Genomic DNA, 21,516 nt, shown 5'->3' on the forward strand with positions numbered 1-21,516 from the left:
GTTTTGGATTCTTCTTTCCATTCTGCACTGTAATAAGCTTCCTATCCGCACCTCAGTTTAATGTAATCTAATAGTAGTACAGTAATGTAAATTGCTTCACATCTAATACCTCAATTTCCTCCCCTTCTTTCTTACTCATCACTGGAGCAAGAGGATACAAGCAATACCAGAAGCTTTGAGACAGGTGCTACAAACCTTAGAAGTCAATAAGTGGACCAACGAAAGCTGACACTGCACTGACCTCAGTGTTGGGCAAGCTATTTGGCAAATGTAGCTCGCTAAACTACAATGAAGTGAAAAAAGTAGCTAAAATAGCATATCAACATTTAAGATCGAGCAAACGTTAGGAATGGTGGTGTGGTGACAAAGTGGAACTGAATATTGGGACATTGAGTTGACTCTGAAAACCAGTTTTATGAATGAATAGATGGACAAGTCCTTTTTAGATGTTTTGAAAGCTAGCTCATTGTGTCTCATGTTCCTGGTACTTTGTTAACGCTACAATATAGTTACCGTAATTTTCGGACTACTACGTACTACCGGCATCATTAGCGGCTTTGTTTGTAAGTGACACGGAGGACGAAGAGTTTGAAGGATTTAATGATTTGGAGTGACAGAAGGTTTGAAAAACTATTATGGGTTTTACGCACGCCAGATCCTTCTCGACGGGAGCTCTCTTTCACCTCCATGGATGGAAGTCGGGGGCCGGCGCTCGGCCGGGTAGCTGTCCGAGGATGGTGGATGGGGCTCAGACATGGCTTTTACGCACGCCTGCTCCTATTCTATAGAGCTCTCTTCCACCTCCATGGCTGGAAGTTCAGTAGTTGTTGGCTCGTTGAACTCTTGTTTTGTTAAATAAAGAGCCGTTTACCAAACCCACGTTTTTCCTGGTACTTTGTTAACGCCACAATATAGTTATATACTAGATCTCTGCACGCGCGGCATTGTTGACATAAAGAATGAGGAATTTGATCAATGGATTTAATGATTTGGAGTGACACAGATGGTTTGATAATATCGTTTTAATATGATCGTGATTTGAAATATACTTTATATATCGTTATATGGGTCTGTGGAATAATTAGAAATGCAACTTACAACGGGTCCAACGTGAGCATATGCAGCACATACACGGCATTGTTTACATAAAGCACGATTGATGGATTTAATGAATTGGAGTGACACAGATGGTTTGATAAACGTGTTATTTATGTAATACTTACTTGAATAACTCTGAATGTTACGGCAGGCCCGTTCTCAGCTCCTCGTTTGTGTATATGTCACGTTAGCATACCGTATTGTTTAGCTTGTTGCTGATTCATGTCTGTTTTTGGTGTTGGATTTTGTCAAATAAATTTGCCCCAAAAGTGCGACTTATACTCCGGTGCGACTTATATATGTTTTTTTCACTTTATTGTGCATTTTATGGCTGGTGCGACTTATACTTCGGAGCGACTTATCGTTCGAAAATTACGGTAACTATATTGTAGCATTAACAAAGTACCAGAAAAGACGTGGGTTTGGTAAACTGCTCTTTATTTAACAAAACAAGAGTTCAACGAGCCAACAACTATTGAACTGTAACGATAAAAACATATACAAGTTGCTACACGAAATAAAATATATCAAATAACAATAACATAAATACGTTTTTCAAACATTGTGTCACTCCAAATCATTAAATCCTTCAAACGTGGGGCCCTTCGTCATCTTTGTCATCCCGTGATCGAATCCTTTGTCCTTTATGTAAACAACCACCGCGCGGCCCCGGTGACATCAATTGCAGTTCTAATGAAAGTAATCCCTTGCTACATTGCGGTTCGTTTATCACGGTTTCACTCCATCGCGGATTTTTTAATTTAGAAAATTTGTGAAAAAAATTCACATATAAGTCACTCCTGAGTATAAGTCGCTCCCCCCCAAACTATAAATAAAAAAACGCGACTGATAGTCCGAAAATTACGGTACACATTGCTGCTGCTCTCTCTTCAATGTCTAATTTTTATTCCTTGTATAGCACTTTGTATGCAGCAATGGTTGTCAAACATAACCCCTTTTCTCTAAGTGGGATCTGAACCAGTTTCGGGCTGTTCCATATCATCCTCCCCAACTTTTCAACCTATCCAACAAGCTATTATGATTTCGTATGATCTACTAGTTTAAGACCCCGATGTTGCATGATGACTTTAGCATATAAAATATAATAGTTTTTGGCTGGCTCTAATCAGTCTCATGATCAATGGGCAGAATGTTAAGATGGCTGACCGTTCCTATTGAAAACATCCATCTATTTATTCATTTTCTTTATTCTTTATTTTGTTCTGAGTTATGGGGACCTGGAGCAGAACCAATGGCAGAAATTGCACAGAAGTCAGGTGCATAAATCAGTGGCTCATGCTTAGTTAAATAAAGATGTTGCATTAGAAAAACATGTGTCAACTCAAATATGCTGCGGTGAATGAGCACGTGTGTATTAGTCTTGGTTTTTGCCTTGTTTTACAACAAAGTGATCATGAGCTTCCGAGGATGCGCAAAACAAGCACTATGCTGCTCCACCCTCCCATCTACTTATTTTCACGCAGATACTGTTCTCATTTGCGTTCTTTGGAACTTTTATTTTCACTTTACAGAGCTTTAAAGTTAGGTTATATAATTGGATATCCAGGCCTTTATAGACAGTGGTTGGTGTGACCTATTTTACCCACACTTCATTTCTTTGCCTGCATGCATGCTGTTCCAGCAGGCTTTGCAGACGGAAACCAACCATAACCTCCGTGATCTGTGACGCAGGTTACATATAGTGACCACTTCCTGTGGAAAGAGCTGCTAATGCAAAGCTAATGTAACACATGCTCATACAGCCACACGCTGATATTTATCCATAGTTTGTCCCAGTTTGCTATAGAAAACAGAACGTTATATGAAGTTGTTGTAGCATGAATGCCTCCACTGGCAGACACACATGCGCTTTTACGCACACATACTTTAATTTCATAAAATTGAGGATTTTTGATGGCCTGTTTTACATCACCAACTAACCATACAACATTTTTTGTTTTATCGATTTTTCATGTATTGATTTATGACTTAGATGATAAGGCATTCAAGTTCGACCACAAGCAAATACATACAAACAAAGGCATCTGAGGATGGGAAGATGGTGAGAGTTTTGACACTTGCTACTCAGTTGCGCCAAAGCACAGGCGCAGCACAGTGACGTGTGGTGAGGTTAATGACTGGGGAGGCACTGACGGCCCCTCACCCCCCCCCCCCTTCCCACTGTTAAAATTTGTCCGGCACCTAACCATGTCACAATAAAGGTTGGGGAACGCTGCTCTAGAGTAGCTTATTCATTATATAATTTGAAGTATTTTAATTAAAATCCCATATCAGCAGTCTTCACACATAAAAACATCCAATAAAGCACACTGCTCCGAAGTCCCGTTGTCCGAATCAAACTTTTAACTCCGGAGTTGGTCTTCCTTTACTGATGACCTCCTGCTTCGACCGAAAATCCATAGTTGAAAATTGTTTGAGTTTGGATATGTAATCCTCCATTGTAAAACGAAATGTACAAATGAAAAAAATGAACGACTGCTCCTCAGTTGTTCACTGTAAATTTGAACTGGAGATTACTTATTCTACAGATGGGCGCATGAAGCATCCCAGGATCACTATGTGGCCCCTGCCATAAGGTTGGAGAACTTTTTTTCGTTGTTTCCGTTCAGTCTCTTTTCAAAGCCGTTGTGCTCATTCAAAGTAGCACGACGTTACAGACAGATGACAAAAAACACTAGATACTATATATATATCTATATATATCAGTTTAACTACGGAAAATAGTTAATATAGTCACAGTGTTTGAACACTTAAACAGCAAGACAGAGACAGACAGCAGTTCAGTCTAATATAGCCTGTCAGCATAGGCAGCTGTGTGATTAGGCAATCCTCAGAAGAGGCAAGGCAGGAAGTTGCCTCCTCCGAGCGACTCTTCGGTTTTAACATAACTATAAAAATTCTGCGATTTTGGTTATAAATGATACAAAACTACTGAACGAGTGGACGGCTTTTTGACTCACTAGTCAGACTCAGAAACAAACTTGTACAGACTTTGGCAGAGCTTGTTTAACAAAATTGTCAATAGCGAGACCTATGTCAGCACTAGTTGGACACATGTACTAGTTGCTGAAAATGAGTGACTGGTTCGAGTTTCTGTGCAACTTGTATGACAACGTGTATAACTAGTGTGGCTCAATGTCCAACTAGTGCTGTTAAAGATCGTACAAGTGAAGAACATTAACGTCCGGTATCAAGGATATGGAATAAATGCTCAAATGGATTGCCATACGTTATGGGATAACAGAGCCACCTGGTTATAAAGCGAATCGTCCGCTATTCGCACGAGACGAGACTCCTGAAACATGTATCCTTTTCCCGCCTTTGCCGTGGCATTGTGTTGGCTGAAGCCGATGGCAAGACATGCACTCAGATTGCGCGCCTCCATTTTGTAGAAGGACGGCCTAAATTCCTTAACTAAAACAAAACCGAGCACATTCTTTCATTGTGCAGTCATCAACTAAACACAACCATCGCTGCATACAAAGTGCAGTACATTGAGCAAACAAGCTAACACAATGCTCAAACAAGCTAAGAGTTAGTTTTACGTGTTCGTCTCGTCTTACTACATCGTGCTACAAGTACAGCTGGCAGGTTCTGCTTGACATCGGCAAAAGCGAGTTTTGCAGCATTCTGAACTTTGAAACAGAGACATTAAAGGAACTCTGACTACTCTGGCCTGAAACAACGCCGGACTCGCCTGCTACTCCTCCCCCGAATAGAAAGCGTCGGAAGCGGTGTGCGAGGACGCGTTTGGGCCAGGCTAGCGGCCAACCCAACTCGCCCAGCCATACCTTCCATTCTTCTGGCGAATGTTCGATGGCTGGACAACAAAATGGATTACATTCGGCTGCTGAGATCTGCAAACCGGACAGTGAGTAACTGCTGTGTGCTCGTGTTCGATTAGACTTGGTTAAATGTCAACATTGTACAATGTACAACTCTGCTGTACAACTGGAGCAGCTAGCATGCTATCGAGCGGACCGGGCCATTGTAAAGGGTGGAAAATCACGAGGAGGAGGAATCTGTGTCTACATCCATGACGAATGGTGCCGGGACACTGTAGTTGTATGCAAACACTGCTCGCCACTGGCGGAGTTTGTGATCATTAAGTGCCGTCCTTTTTACCCGCCAAGGGAAATTACTGCAATTCTGCTAGTCGCGGTATACATCCCGCCTTCCAACATTGAAAGCGACAAGATCACAGCTCTTAGTGAACTGTACCAGGCTGTCAGTGAACAATAGACGGCACACCCTGACGGTTTCACCATCTTCGCTGGAGATTTTAATCATGCAGACCTAAAGTCTGTTTTTCCAAAGCTTCACCAGCATGTTAGTTTTCCAACACGTGGTGACAGCTTCCTGGACCTGGTCTACACTACACATAAAGGAGCTTTCAAAGCCACCCACCTCTCCCACATTGGACTTTCTGACCATATCACTGTTATGCTTATGCCCGCATACAGACAAAGAGTGAAACCATCCAGGCTGGTTCACAAGCGGGTAAGAGTGTGGCCTGAGGGGGCCTCTGATGCTCTTCGAGACTGCTTTGACACAACAGACTGGGAAATGTTTAAGCAGGCAGCCACTTGCAACAATCAGACGGACATAGAGGAGTATACTGACTCTGTAACCTCTTACATCACGAAGTGCATTGATGATGTGACCCACACAAAATACATCGTCACTCGGGCTAACTAGAAGCCATGGCTGATGGGCTGTCCTCAGGCTGCTGAGGGCCAGAGACAAAGCCTACTGAGCTGGGGATGAAGCTGGCATGAGAACAGCGAGGGCCAACCTGTCCCGGAGCATCAAGGAAGCGAAAAAGGCATTCTCTTGCAAGATTACCGCCCACTTCAAAGACAGCAGGAACGCACGGAGCCTGTGGCAAGGCATTCAGACCATCATGGACTACAAGCCCGCAGAGCTTTGAGGGCAACATCCCCCTGCTCAACGATCTGAACCGCTTCTTTGCTCACTTCGACGCTCAGAACAGCACTTGCCCACTGTAGACCCCTCCCCCTCCACACGAGCAGCCCCTGTGTCTTTCTGCCGATAGCGTGAGGAGGACACCCATAAGGCGGCGGGCCCGGACAACATCCCAGGTCAAGCGCTGAAGGACTGCGCTGAGGAGCTAATGGGTGTCTTCACGGACATCTTTAACATTTCCCTGCAGCAGGCCATCGTCCCGTCATGTTTCAAGGCTGCCACCATCGTTCCTGTGCCGAAAAAACCTGCTCCATCCTGCTTCAATGACTACCGCCCCGTGGCATTGACTCCCATCATCATGAAGTGCTTTGAGCGGCTTGACATAACACACATCAGATCCGTTCTCCCCCCCACCCTTGACCCCTTCCAGTTTGCGTACCGAGCCAAACGGTCCTCTGAGGATGCAGTCTGCTCTGCCCTCCACTCAACCCTCACCCACCTGGAAAAAAAGAGACTCGTATGTGAGCTTGCTGTTTGTGGACTTCAGTTCTGCATTCAACACGATTGTACCACATCTGCAAATTCAACGAACTGGGTCTCAGTACCTACCTCTGCAACTGGCTACTGAACTTCCTCTGTCAGAGGCCTAAGAACGTACGTGTTGGCGACAATATCTCAAGCAACATCACGCTGAGCACAGTGCCCCCCCAAGGCTGCGTGCTCGTCCGCTGCTCTTCACCCTGCTGACGCATGACTGCACTGCAACCTACAGCAACAACCGCATAGTGAAATTTGCTGACGACACGACTCTGGTGGGTCTCATCACCAAGGGCGACGAGACTCAATACAGGTCAAAGGTCGACCTTCTGGCCACATGGTGCAGGGACAACAACCTCCTGCTGAACGTCAGCAAGACCAAGGAGATTGTTGTTGGCTTCCGGATGGGTCACACCCAACACCTGCCGCTGACCATCGACGGTGCTGTGGTGGAGAGAGTAAGGAGCACCGGATTCCTGTGGGTGCACATCAGTGAAGACCTCTCCTGGACCACCAACACTACATCGCTGGCGAAGAAAGTTCAGCACCGCCAGTACTTCCTGCAGAAACTCAGGCGAGCAGGTGCTCCTCCAGCCATCATGACCACATTCTACCGTGGCACCATTGAGAGCGTCCTCTCCAGTTGTATCGCTGTGTGGGGAGGTAGCTGCACTGAATACAACATGAAGGCCCTGCAGCGCATAGTAAGCACAGCTGGTAGGATTATTGGGGCTTCACTCCCCTCCCTGAAGGACATTTACACCTCCCATCTCACCCGCAAGGCGACCACGATTGTGTGTGATGTGAGTCACCCCGCTCACACTTTGTTTGATCTGCTGACCTCTGGGAAGAGGTACAGAAGCCTGCGCTACCACACCACCAGACTCGCCAACAGCTTCATACTCCAGGCTGTTAGAATCCTGAACTCTCTTCCCCCCTCCACCCTCGGCTGCATAACGTCCTGACCTTTTGGGCCACGTTGGCTGCCTTGCACTACTCTTGTGCTATATTCTGACTGTCTGCTGTATGCACACTTGCTTCATTTTTGCTTCTATTTATTTATTTATTTATTTATTTATTTACTTATTATTCATCGCTCTTGTTTATTTGTGGCGGCTGTGGCTCAGGCAGTAGAGTGGGTCGTCTAGTAACCGGGGGGTTGGGGGTTTGATCCCACCTCTGTCACAGTCACATATCGTTGTGTCCTTGGGCAAGACACTTCACACACCTTACCTCCAGGTCGCCATTGTAAATGAGAAAATGTTCTCAATTGGCTTACCTCGTAAAACATTGAATTAAATTAATCAAAATTAATGTGCCTTGTTTTTACTTTTTGTGTTGTTTTCTTGGATGTTTTGTAATATGTCTTGTCATTGTGGGATAGTGGGAAACGCAATTTCAATCTCTGTGTGTCTCCTGGCCTCCCACAGACATTCTTCTATAATACAATATTATTCTTACAATTGTGAGCCACAATTTAGTTTATTTTGTAGCGTGAATCCATAACTTACAGGCCTCCACTGTCACAGTAGTTCCAGTTCCAAAAACAAATCTCCAATTTCCTGTCACACAGCAATTGTTTTATTGACAAGAACCTGATAAGAACTATTGTGTCTTCACAACAAATAAAATTCATGTACAATAAATATAACATCACAGATATGTTGACCTGTGATTCCATAAAATCTGGATACACGTTAAAGGGAAATGTGCTTTCAGCAGTTTGAAAACATATTTTTTAAGGTTGTGTTTAACTTATAATCACATCAATATAATATATAGTATTGGAGTGCTCGTGTGGATTGGTGGGTGGCGAAGAATGTGCAGGCAAACTGCATGAACTTGTTTTCTTCAAAGTGTTGTGGAACAGGCCCAGACAGGGAGTACCGGACGAAGGGAGTACCGGACGATAACACCTCAAGGTCGGTGAGAAACGAGAACAACATCATGTCCAGGTGGTCGGGCTTCGCGGGGACCACAGCAATAACACCTAGACGGGGAGGAGATGGCCATCGACCAATCATCACAAAATGTTTTGCATGTTTTAATATTCATATTGTGTTTTTTGCAACCCGGAAGAATGTGTCGTCTGTTGGTGGTCACAAAAACGCACGAGTTTTAGTATTAGGGACCCGGGACCCAGGCGTGTATTAGTTCGCTTAGTCAGAAATAAACAATTGGTAAATTTGGTCTGATTGATCTACTGGTCTTCTCTTTGACAGAACGAACTCGCAAAATTGTTAGGTGCGCCAGTGTGTGGATTGGGACGTAGCAACTTGTGTTAAGTGTTGATCGCAATTTGCCTGGCAGATGGAAATGCGCTCAAATCACCACTCTTCTCCCCAGTGTATATAAGTATATTAGACATCACAAAAATCACTAATTATGGCACAAAGGATCCATTCTTGCTACGTCAGAACGAATTAATCAATTTTCCATTATTTCTTATGAGAAAAATTGAATCAGACTCCCGCCAAATCGGTGTCCGATCAGTTTTCTGGAACGAATTATGGTCAAAGGTTTTACTGTACACGCTTGAATACCTATTTTTGTTGTTGATTAGAATTCTATGGTGGAGTGAATCAAGCAACAATTCATTCATGTGTCCTCTTCACTTCCAAACAAGTACGTAATAAGTGAAAACGCATTTGTTATTGGAGTTTGGGTTTTGTCTTTTGAAGTAAGTTGTGCCTCTACTAGAGGGAATCGTGATGAGTTCAGGAGCAGGAAATGTTCTTGTAATGAGAATGTGGCCCATGTGTCACTGTGGGCCTCACGGCACAGTAGTACACTGCAGAGTGTTCAAGTGACGCATCTTTGATGTGCAGATGAACTTTGTCACTTTCCACACTCACCGACATTCCCGGCATGTCACTTAATGGGCTGCCATTTCCCAAGAGGGAAAGCAGGAAGTGTGGCGCTTGTCCAGGAAGCTGTTTGTACCAGAGTAAATAATCACTAGAAGACCTTTTGGTGTAAATGTATGACAGTGTGACTTGGCTGCCTTTTGTTGCAAACACTTCACTCGTGACCGCCACCAGATCATCACCGCTGGTGCCTGAAGGATGAGACAAAATAAATTTCACCGTTCACTTACAAGATGGGTGACTCTTGAGTTTGCCAAGCAGCACTCACCTGCCACAGTGATGACGAGCAGCGACCAAGCTGACAGCAACATGCTGAAGGAATTTCTTTCCACTCAGCTCCTTTTCTGAATTCAAGATGTTAACTCACTTGTGTCTGAAGTTCCTTCCTGAGCCAACATCAGATGAAGCAAACAATGAGGGCACAGAAGATCGCTGTGGCCAATGAGGTTGTAAGTTTGTGTCACAGTGAACCGCCTCTCTGATAAGGTCACAATTTGCAGCCACTCCTCAAATTGCATTGAGGGCAATTGAGACATGGCCACTTTCCCCGAAACATGAGTGAAAAAAAGCAAGCACTATCCTCTTTCACCATTCACTTACAAGATGGGTGACTCTTGAGTTTGCCAAGCAGCACTCACCTGCCACAGTGATGACAAGCAGTGTCCAAGCTGACAACATATTGAATGAATTTCTCTCAACTCTGCTCTTCTTCTGCATTCAAGATCTTAAGTCTCATGTGATAGAAGTTCCGTCCTGAGCCCACATCAGTTGAAGCAAACAATGGGGCCACAGAAGGTGGGCGTGGCCAATGTGTTGTAGGTCTGTGTCACAGTGTGCATTGCTGAAAGGGTGCTGCTGTGGGCGACCAGATCTTCTCAGGGGGTGGGACAAAACGTGGCGGTGGAAAACAGTAGCATCTTTTTATATCATGTAGCTTGTTGCTTCCTTTTATAAGTCATCACATGGACAAGGAGAAGGACATCCAGTCAACATAAAGTCAACAGGACGGGTATCAGTGCCTTGATGGATGCCACAGTGAAGAGGCCGACAGCTAATGTGAAACTAGATTGAGTTTCGCAACTGGTAATTGGGAAAATGCAGCTGGAACTAATTGGTACAATGACGATCAGATGATATTTTATTATTTTTGTGTGAGGGCGTGAAGATTAAAGGGATTTGTTCGTTTCATGCTTTTCCACCTTCAAGGCACTCAAAGCGAATTAACACTTGACTCGTCATCAGCATCTGGAGGCTAAGGTGAATCAATGTCTTGCTCAAGGACAGTTCAGCCACGGTCACGGGGGCTTAGGATCAACCCCACACCCTTCGGCCTCGAAATCTATTGCTCTACCACCCGAGTTGGGTCGTCCCATAAGAGTTCTTGTTTTTTTTTCAGGTTGAAGCTCCTCTTGAGGTTTTTGTTGAAGAGGCAACTGATGTGTGACAGGAAACTGGAATTTAATTTTCGGAAGAGGAACCAGAGTGACTGTGGAGGCTTGTAAGTTCTGTTTTTCTGCTACAATATAAAAACTGCAAAACAAATTGTGGTACGAAGTCAAAACAAGGGATGAAAACAAGAAAATGTATGTTCTATGTCAATTTTTTTGTACTGCTCAGCATGTATTACAAACTGGACTAAAGTTCTGCGAACAAAATTACATTATTCATGGGAGAGCTTATTATAAGATTTTTGTTCAAACATCTCACGAGGTTTTTTTAAAGGAAACAACTAATGAGGTTACAACAAGTTACTTTTCAGAAGTGGGACCAGATTAACTGTGGAGACCTGTAAGTGAAAAAAAACATTTTTTAAAGAAGACACTTTGTTGTTTTGTTTTATAATTTAAAGGATAATTTTAAATCCTGACATTGAGTACGAACTTGGTTGATTTTTGGTCTGTGGTACTGGATTGAGTGCCCATTTTTTAAATAACACATTAGGTCAAATGATCATTCATAACATTATTGCAAAGCTGCTTGACTTGAACTTTTTTGCTCACCAGCTACAGTGACTAGTGGTTTAATGATAAAATGTTGCTTTAGAGCAGGCGTCGGGAACCTATGGCTCGTGAGCCAGAAATGGCTCTTTTGGTGACGTTATTAAAAATAATACATTAGTACACTAAAAAAATCGTTGGCCTTAATTAAAATACATGCATTTAATTGTATGTTGCTCTCACGGGAAATTATTTGTGAAAAATGGGCATGTATGGCTCTGTCCGCCAAAAAGGTTCCCAACCCATGCTTTAGAGGAAGTGTTTGAGCCACCCTTCTACAAAATGGAGGCGGGCAATCTGAGGGCGGCTTCAGTCGACAATGTGGGGAAAGGACACCATGTTAAAGGAGACGAGACATCTAGACCCCCAGAAATTACAAAAACGAGTAGAACGGGTATTTGTAGAAGAAACAGAAGAACCTTTTCTAACTGTTAGCTTGTTTGAGCAATGTGTTAGCTTGTTTGCTCAAAGTACTGCACTTTGTATGCAGCAATGGTTGTTTAGTTGATGACTCTGCTTAATGAAAAACTGTGCTCGGTTTTGTTTTAGGGAAGGAATTTAAGCCGTCCTTCTACAAAATGGAGGCGCGCAATCTGAGTGCATGTCTTGCTACCGGCTTCAGCCGACACAAGGCCACGGTGAAGGCGGGAAAAGGATACATGTTCGAGGAGTCTCGTCCCGTGCGAATATCTGACGATTCGCTTTATAACCAGTTGGCGCTGCAATCCCATAACGACACGTGCGAGGAAGGTGAGGAGCTGGGATGAGGCATTTTGTAAACGTAATGGAGTCACCACGTCATGTCACTTTCTGTTTTGCCGCCACAGGTGACAGAGGACGAGGGCGGTGCCAGGATGCGTTGGGTCCAGGTTGGTATTGAACATGCGAGAGGCGTTGACTGTCGAGCCAAGTAAAATGTGCATTGTGTTGGCAGACAAAACGGTGAATCTCCTCTCCCTCGCTGTCCTCGCACTACGCCTCGTCTTCGCCAAGACGCTTGCCATCAACGGTGTCATGACACTGCACCTGTGCTTTGGCTCACTGGAGAAGCCATGCCACCAGCTTCCTTCTGTTTGAAGGTGTTGCTTTTCTACATAAGCTATAAAATCTATATGTCATAAAAGCAACAATGAATCAATCAAATTAATGTGTAGAAAAGACTGCAGCTATATTGTTGTATTGATGTATTGATGATAAAAAGAAAGCGTTCAAGACTTGGGCTATCAAACCAACAAACTTTCAATGTGAGTGTGTGTGGTTGTGTGTGTGTGGAGGGGGGGGGTGCGTGCGTGTCGTTCCACAGGAAGCGGTCGCTATGGCACCTGCATCACAGATGACAGCAGCTATGGTTTCTGTCTCAAAAGTATACTGGGACAGGATGTTTGTTGTGGGGAGGAAATGGAGGTCTGGTTCTTTTCAAAGTCAAAGTCTGCTTTATTGTCAATTTCTTCACCTGTTAAGACACAGAAAGAGATCTAAATTACGTTTCCCAACGTCCCACGGTGACTAGACACATTACACAACACACACAAGCAAATAGCACAAAGAGTAAAAACAATAGATAAGAGCGATGAATAAGTAATAAGCAAATAACCCAAATAATTAAACAATACATAAACAGACAAATAAGAGGAGCAAAATGGCGCAAGCGTGCAGACAGCCAGAATAGAGCGCAAAAGTACAGGACGTTATGCAGACTAGGGTGGAGGGGGGAGAGAGTTCAGCATCCTGACAGCTTGGAGTATGAAGCTGTTGGTGAGTCTGGTGGTGCGGGAGCGCAGGCTGCTGTACCTATTCCCAGAGGGCAGAAGATCAAACAAAGAGTGAGCGGGGTGACTCACATCACACACAATCGCGGTCGCCTTGCGGGTGAGATGGGAGGTGTAAATGTCCCTCAGGGAGGGGAGTGAAGCACCAATGATCTTACTAGCCGTGTTCACTATGCGCTGCAGGGCCTTCATGTTGTATTCAGTGCAGCTACCACACCACACAGCGATACAACTGGAGAGGACGCTCTCAATGGTGCCACGGTAGAATGTGGTCATGATGGCAGGAGGAGCACTCGCTCGCCTGTTTTACTGTTGTTTAAGATTGTTGTTGTTGTTTGAGTGGAAATACTTTACCAACTAGAGTATTTCAATGACATCACAATCTCACAAGGGGCTATACCAATGCCTTTAGCATGTTTTAGTTTGTTACGTTCATCACCACTTTTAATCACCTGACCTTGAGGGGGGCAGAGTCAACGTAGCCTTGCTTACTTTGTGCATTTTCAACTCAGGCAGGAAGTATTATTGAGTGTCAGCCTCAAAACTGCGTGGAGGTCACACACATTTCTTCCCCAAAGCAAACTTAAGTAGTTTTTTTGTTATTCAACAAAACAAAATTAATGTTATATTCTTATAGATTTTTTTTGTTAAAAAAATATATGATTATTCATAAGCTACTTGTCTTACACCTGACTTGTAAGCAGCCAACATAGGTTCAGTTTCCACACAGTGATGCTCTGAATAGAAATGTGAATGATTCTCAGACCACTTTTATTCACATTAAATTCTATCTGAGTCAACATCCATCCGTCCGTATATAGACAAATAACCATTCACACGGAACCATTTGGAGTATCCTAATTATATTGGTATTTCTATACCACGTCAGTTTCAAGTTTCCTGCTAAAAATTGTGATTTGTCACATAATTCGAGTACTGTGATATTGAAGTCATGTAACTTCCTTAAACTACTTTGTTACCTTTGGATAGTCAACGCTAAATATGCTCACAAGGACAAATAAATGAATGAATAAATAAATAATAAATTCGACAATAAAGTATTCTTGATCTTGAGCTTGATTACATCGATATGGTACACATAGATGGAAAAAAAGTCCAAGATAAACACCAATGGCTGGTGGACAACCAAGACACACACTGACTGTTGAAAATAAATGTACACATTTTCATGAGACTTCTAAGTCAGTGTTTCTTATCCTGGGTTCGATGGAACCCTAGGGTTTCGGTGAGTTGGACTCAGGTGGAGACTCCACAGGTCCGAACACAAATGACTTATTGTGTAAATTTGTGATGACGCAGACCTAAACTGGTCTCGCAAAGGCAACAGCAGAAGTCACACATATTTGCAGGTATGTAATTTGTTTTGAGTTCATGCATTGTGTTGGTTTTGTACTTTGAACAAAGTGATGTTCATGCACGGCCCATTTTGTACACCAGTAAAAAACAATGATGTCTTAAATTTGAAAAAAACAATTTTATTTTTAATTTAAGAGGGGTTCGGTGAATGCGCATATGAAACTGGTGGAGTTCGGTACCTCCAAGGTTAAGAACCACTGTTCTAAGCATCAAAGTCATACAGAAACAGTCAAAGGTGGGAGGAGCTTGAATCACATGATGACAATGTTTCTGATTGATTGATTGATTGATTGATTGATTGATTGATTGATTGATTGATTGATTGATTGATTGATTGATAATTTTATTCCAAGTATTTAAACATACAAATAATACAGAGCTTCCTGTTTGTTCTCAGATAAAGTCCTTGCATAAAACCAAAATGAAATTGAGGAAGCAAAATAAACACACTCTCAGGGTCCGGGAGTTCTCCTTCTTTGTCCACAGGGGGCAACCGTGAACAGGGTGGCAGAGGACCCACAGGTTTGGCTAATCAGGCTCGTTATGGGGAGTCTCTTAAGGAGCTTGCTGCCAGCAACTCGTGGCCTGAGTGTCTGCCTATGTCGATGTGCCTCTAGCATCTTAATCTCAAACCTAAAAACCTATATAAGCCGCACTGGTCTATAAGCCGCAGGGTTCGGCCGACACAGGAAGTCTCCGCCGTTGAGGGTGAAACAGTGACGCTGGACTGCACTTATGACAGACTGGGGCGCATGAACCACATCTTCTGGTATAAACAAGAAGTGAATGCAGCACCGGAGTTTGTTTTGAGTACATTTGAGATCGGTCAGGGCATGACGGCAGAAAAGTACGCCGACAGGTTTCATTGCAGCTTAATCCTCAACGCTCACCAAGATCCTCTGCATATCGATCATGTGGAGCCCAACAACTCAGGAGTCTTCTGCTGCGCCCTGAGGCCCCCACTGACACATCCACTGGCGGGCTTGTACAAAAAGACCTGCGCCCGCTTTATGTCATACGTACAGTAAATGGGTCACATTGTAGCAAAGCTGGAACTCAGGGTGACAAAACGTGCCCTCAAGGCACAGTCTCTCATACACCTCATCACCTGACCAAAACTAATCGGGAGCGGGCAGAGTTTAGGCAGATGCAAATGAAGGAGTAAATGTGTAAATAATTTTTCAAACATAAATGTAAAGATATATTTTAACAACATTCTAACAATTTATAATGTGAATTAACTTAGAATTTTATTTACTGTGAAACCTTATAATTGTCTGCATAAAGTCTTATGTATTTATTAACGTTACATGAACAAGGTAACAAAGATCTAATGAATGTTCCTTGGAATAGCGTTGGGTTTAGGGCAACGAGGATCGATGAACCATTTTCGAACCAATTTGGTACCGGTTTGGACAGACAAAGCAGAATTGTGGCTAGTGTCACTTGTACCATAATGCTACTAGCATTTGAAAGCAAATTCTGCTAATGGACAAAATAATCATTGTCAGCACAGGGCTTAAATTTCTTGCAAAATGGTAAATTCCTGTTCCGTGAAAACAAAGTCAACCAGATAGTATACTGGTTCGTCTCAATTTGTTTATTAGTGAATTTTGTGTTGACAAATATTCGCCAATAATGTGCAGTCAACTTTTGATTTCAGGTAGATTTTTGCACATTTAATATATATATATATATATATATATATATATATATATATATATATATATATATATATATATATATATATATATATATATATATATATATATATATATATATTCAACCAAAATGCTGCAAAACATTGGCTTTGGTTGCCCTAAAACAAATGCTATCCCAAGGAACGTTCTTTGTTAAATTGTTCATGTAAGGTTGATAAGTAAAAAAATATATAAAAATAATGCTAGATTATGCAAAATTAGGTTCCACAGTAAATTAAATTCTAAGTTAGTTCACATATTCAAGTTAATTTGTTAAATCATATTTATTTATTTATGTTTGAAAAATTATTTACACATTTTTGTGATGCATGTGTGGTGTCACTACAAGAGGAAGTGATGCCCCGCCTCCTCATCTACAAGTCAGTGCTCATGCAGACTTGGAGTGCAAACATGAGTCGCGCTCTTGTATGTGTGCTGATGGCCGCTTGGAACCTGGGTAAGGTCAACATGTGAAGTCATTGCCGCTTTCAACGGAGGTCTGACTTTATTGCCTTCTAACAGGAAGCAATGGCCAGACGGTGCACCAGCCGACACGGGACGTGCAAACAGTGGAGGGTGAAACTGTGACGCTGGAATGTAGCTACGACAGCTTGGGGAGCAACAACTACATCTTCTGGTACAAACAAGAAGCAAACTCAGCGCCCGAGTTCATCCTGAGCCGATTGAAGCTCGGTCAAGGCAAGACGGAGGAAAAGTACGCAAAGAGGTTTCACTGTAGAGTGAACGCCAGTACCTTGCAAGCTCCTCTGCATATCGACAATGTGAAGTCCAGCGACTCGGGAGTCTTCTACTGCACCCTGGTGCCCACGCTGACACATCCACTGACGTGCCTGTACAAAAACACCTGCTCCTGCCTTATTTCACAAGTTATAGTAAATGGGTCACAGTGTAGCAGAGCTACAATTCAGCGTGATGACATACTAACAACTTAGGTGAGGATGATGTTTTCATTGTGAACCAACAGGCCTTAAAATTTACTTTGTAACTAGGAAGATTTTCATCCATTTTCTATGCCGCTTTTCACCACGGGGGTCGCGGGCGTGCGGGAGCCTATCCCAGCAGTCATCGAGCAGTAGGCGGGGGACACCTTGAACCTCGGTTGCTCGCTGATCGCAGGGCACACAGAGAGGAACAACCACTCGCACTCACACCTAGGGGCAATTTGGAGTGCTCAATTGGCCTACCATAGAATGTGGGAGGAAACCGGAGTGCCCGGAGAAAACCCACGCAGGCAGGGACTTGCAAACTCCACACAGGGAGGGTCGAAAGTGGAGTCGAACCCGCACTCTCCTAACTGTGAGGCGGACGTGCTAACCAGTGCGCCACCGAGCCGCCCTTTTTCATGTTTATACATGTGTAAATCCTCTTATTATTTTATATAAACATGACTGCTCAATCAAAAGCGCAGACACAACACACACACAGGATGGTGACTCTCCAATACACATATAGATACCAAATGGTCCGGTGACACTTTCCCGGCTTTTTAGGACAGTATGAAACCTTCTGACCCTGGAGCGTGGGAGTTCTTGTTTCATCTGCTGCCGTGCCTCGTGTACTGGCCGCCATTAAACAACCCAAGATCTTGCCAATAAAGAACCAACTGTTACTCCACATCTTTGTTTTTCTTGCTCAACAATGGACATCTCAAACAACACGCAACAGTAACGAGGAAGATTTTGCTTTCTTCTTTCCATTCGGCACGGTAATGAGCTTCCTATCCGCGCCTCAGTTTATTATAATCTAATAGTAGTGCAGTAATGTAGATTCCTTAACATCTAATAAATTTTTGTTTTATGAAGAAGACTACACAACATAACAGACATGAAACCTAATTAGTTGACAGCTGGTCAACTAATTAAGCTTCACATCCGTTAACCTGTTAAGCTAGCTCATCCGTCTGAGCTCCCAGTATTGTCAGTCTGGTGTTTAAAGTTTTTAATTTATTGATCGAGTTGTCATGATTATTGTTTGTCAAATTTTTACTCCTTGTCTACGCAGCACTTGTCGTCAATGGTTGTCAAACAAAATAACTCCTTTCCTTTAAGTAAGACATAACCGGTTTAGGGCTGTTTCATATCATCCTCCACAACTTTTCAACCTATCCAACAAGCTATTATGATTTTATATGATCTACTCGTTTAAGACCCCAATGTTGCATGATGACTTTAGCAAATAAAATATAATAGTTTTGGGCTGGCTCTAATCCATCTCATCGTCAATGGGCAGAATGTTAAGATGGCCAACCGTCACGATTGAAAACATCCAGCCATTTATACATTTTCTATCGTGTTTATTTTGTTCAGACCCCTCATGACGAAAAAGACAAATGGACCGAGTTTTCCCTCGTCCGGACACGGGTCACCGGGGCCCCCCTCTGGAGCCAGGCCTGGAGGTGGGGCTCGAAGGCGTGCGCCTGGTGGCCGGGCCGTCGCCCATGGGGCCCGGCCGGGCTTAGCCCGAACAGAAAACGTGGGTCCCCCTTCCCATGGGCTCACCACCTGTAGGAGGGGCCAAAGGGGTTGGGTGCAAAGTGAGCTGGGTGGCGGCAAAGGCGGGGAGAACCTTGGCGGTCCAATCCCCGGCTGCAGAGGCTGGCTCTAGGGATATGGAATGTCACCTCTCTGGCTGGAAAGGAGCCTGAGCTGGTGTGTGAGGCAGAAAAGTTCTATAATGAACACCATGTTCAAGCATAAGGGTGTCCATGTGTGCACTTGGCACCAGGACACCCTAGGCCGCAGTTTGATGATTGACTTTGTAGTCGTGTCATCGAATTTGCGGCCGCATGTTCTGGACACTCGGGTGAAGAGAGGGGCGGAGCTGTCAACTGATCACCACCTGGTGGTGGGTTGGCTCCGATGGTGGGGGAAGATGCCGGTCCGACCTGGCAGACCCAAACACTCTGTTAGGGTCTGCTGGGAACGTCTGGCAGAATCCCCTGTCAGGAAGAGCTTCAACTCCCACTTCCGGCGGAGCTTATCCCACGTCCCGGGGGAGGAGGGGGACATTGAGTCCGAGTGGACCATGTTCCGCGCCTCCATTTTTGAGCCAGCTGACCGGAGCTGTGGCCGTAAAGTCGTTGGGGCCTGTCGTGGCGGCAATCCCCGAACCCGCTGGTGGACACCGGCGGTAGGGGTGTCGTCAAGCTGAAGAAGGAGACCTCTCTGGCTTTTTTGGCCTGCGGGACTCCGGAGGCTGCTGACAGGTACTGGATGGCCAAGCGGAACGCGGCTTCGGCGGTTGCTGAGGCAAAAACCTGGGCGTGGGAGGAGTTTGGCGAGGCCATGGAGAATGACTTCCGGACGGCTTCGAGGAAATTCTGGTCCACCATCCGGCGTCTCAGGAGGGGGAAGCAGTGCACGGTCAACACTGTTTACAGTGGAGATGATGAGCTGCTGACCTCGACTCGGGATGTCGTGAGTCGGTGGAGGGAATACTTCGAAGACCTCCTCAATTCCACCGACACGCCTTCCATTGTGGAAGCAGGGCCTGAAGACTGAGGCGGACTCTCCAATCTCGGAGGTCGAAGTCACTGAGGTAGTTAAAAAACTCCTCGGTGGCAAGGCCCCGGGGATGGATGAGATCAGCGCGGAGTTCTTAAAGGCTCTAGATGTTGTGGGACTGTCATGGCTGACACGCCTCTACAGCATTGCGTGGACATCGGGTACGGTGCCTCTGGATTGGCAGACTGGGGTGGTGGTTCCCCTCTTTAAGAAGGGGGACCGGAGGGTGTGTTCCAATTACAGGGGAATCACACTCCTCAGCCTCCCTGGTAAGGTCTATTCAGGGGTGCTGGAGAGGAGGATCCGTCGGGAGGTCGAGCCTCGGAGTCAGGAGGAGCAATGTGGCTTTCGTCCTGGCCGTGGAACAGTGAACCAGCTCTACACCCTCGGCAGGATCCTCGAGGGTGCATGGGAGTTTGCCCAACCAGTCCACATGTGTTTTGTGGACTTGGAGAAGGCGTTCGACCGTGTCATTTGGGAGATTCCGTGGAGGGTGCTTCGGGAGTACGGGGTGCCGAGCCAACTGATAAGGGCGGTTCGGTCCCTGTATCACCGATGCCAGAGTTTGGTCCGCATTTCCGGCAGTAAGTCAAATTCGTTCCCAGTGAGGGTTGGACTCCACCAAGGCTGCTCTTTGTCACCGATTCTGTTCATAATTTTTATGGACAGAATCTCTAGGCACAGCCGAGGCGTTGAAGGGGTCCGGTTTGGGGACCTCAGCATCGCGTCTCTGCTTTTTGCAGATGACGTGGTGCTGTTGGCTTCTTCAGGCCGTGATCTCCAGCTCTCACTGGAGCGGTTCGCAGCCGAGTGTGAAGCGGCCGGGATGAGGGTCAGCACCTCCAAATCCGAGTCCATGGTCCTCGGTCGGAAAAGGGTGGAATGCCCACTCCGGATCGGGGATGAGATCCTGCCCCAAGTGGAGGAGTTCAAGTATCTTGGGGTCTTGTTCACGAGTGAGGGCAGGATGGAGCGCGATATCGACAGGCGGATCGGTGCAGCGTCGGCAGTAATGCGGACTCTGTACCGGTCCGTCGTGCTGAAGAGAGAGCTGAGCCAAAAGGCAAAGCTCTCGATTTACCGGTCGATCTATGCTCCTACCCCCACCTATGGTCACGAGCTATGGGTCGTGACCGAAAGAACGAGATCCAGGATACAGGCGGCCGAAATGAGTTTCCTCCGCAGGGTGTCCGGGCTATTAGAGATAGGGTGAGGAGCTCGGTTATCCAGGAGAGACTCGGAGTAGAGCCGCTGCTCCTCCACATTGAGAGGAGGCAGATGAGGTGGCTCGGGCATCTCATCAGGATGCCTCCTGGACGCCTCCCTGGGGAGATGTTCCGGGCATGTCCCACTGGTAGGAGACCCCGGGAACAACCCAGGATGCGCTGGAGAGACTATGTCTCTCGGCTGGCCTGGGAACGCCTTGGGACCCCCCGGGATGACCTGGATGAAGTGGTTGGGGAGAGGGAAGTCTGAGAGTCCATTCTATAGCTGCTGTCCCCGCGACCCGACCTCGGATAAGCGGAAGAAGATGGATGGATGGATGGATGGATGGATGGATGGATGGATGGATGGATGGATGGATGGATGGATGGATGGATGGATGGATTATTTTGTTCAGGGTTATGGGGACCTGGAGCAGAACAAAGCTAACAACAAAAGGAAGACTAAATCATGGAACAAATGGCAGAAATTGCACA

The 21,516-nt window shown here is 45.1% G+C and overlaps 1 protein-coding gene and 1 gene segment (V, D, J or C); both read left to right on the plus strand.

Annotated features, from left to right (window-relative positions):
• Positions 1-3,703: 3,703 nt before the first annotated feature.
• Positions 3,704-12,660, plus strand: LOC147040000 (uncharacterized). Of its 3 annotated transcripts, none has more exons than XM_085902179.1 (5): positions 4,337-4,990; positions 10,846-10,947; positions 11,996-12,196; positions 12,274-12,315; positions 12,381-12,660. In XM_085902179.1, the coding sequence occupies exons 3-5, from the start codon at positions 12,025-12,027 to the stop codon at positions 12,521-12,523; spliced, it is 357 nt and encodes a 118-aa protein (XP_085758305.1). In that variant the 5' UTR covers positions 4,337-4,990; positions 10,846-10,947; positions 11,996-12,024; the 3' UTR covers positions 12,524-12,660. The 3 variants fall into 3 exon arrangements, with proteins under 3 accessions (XP_085758303.1, XP_085758305.1, XP_085758304.1); XM_085902178.1 differs by lacking the exon at positions 4,337-4,990 and adding an exon at positions 9,018-10,706; XM_085902177.1 differs by lacking the exon at positions 10,846-10,947 and having other exon boundaries at positions 3,704-4,990.
• Positions 12,661-16,691: 4,031 nt separating this feature from the next.
• LOC147040001 (T cell receptor alpha variable 4-like) lies at positions 16,692-17,970 on the plus strand. The segment is given in 2 exon segments: positions 16,692-16,749; positions 16,815-17,970. Coding segments are annotated over 2 exon segments (477 nt in total).
• Positions 17,971-21,516: the final 3,546 nt, after the last annotated feature.

The sequence above is a fragment of the Syngnathus leptorhynchus genome, chromosome 21 (genome assembly GCF_054491065.1).
Source record: "Syngnathus leptorhynchus isolate UIUO chromosome 21, UIUO_Slep, whole genome shotgun sequence".
NCBI classification, from domain to species: domain Eukaryota; kingdom Metazoa; phylum Chordata; class Actinopteri; order Syngnathiformes; family Syngnathidae; genus Syngnathus; species Syngnathus leptorhynchus.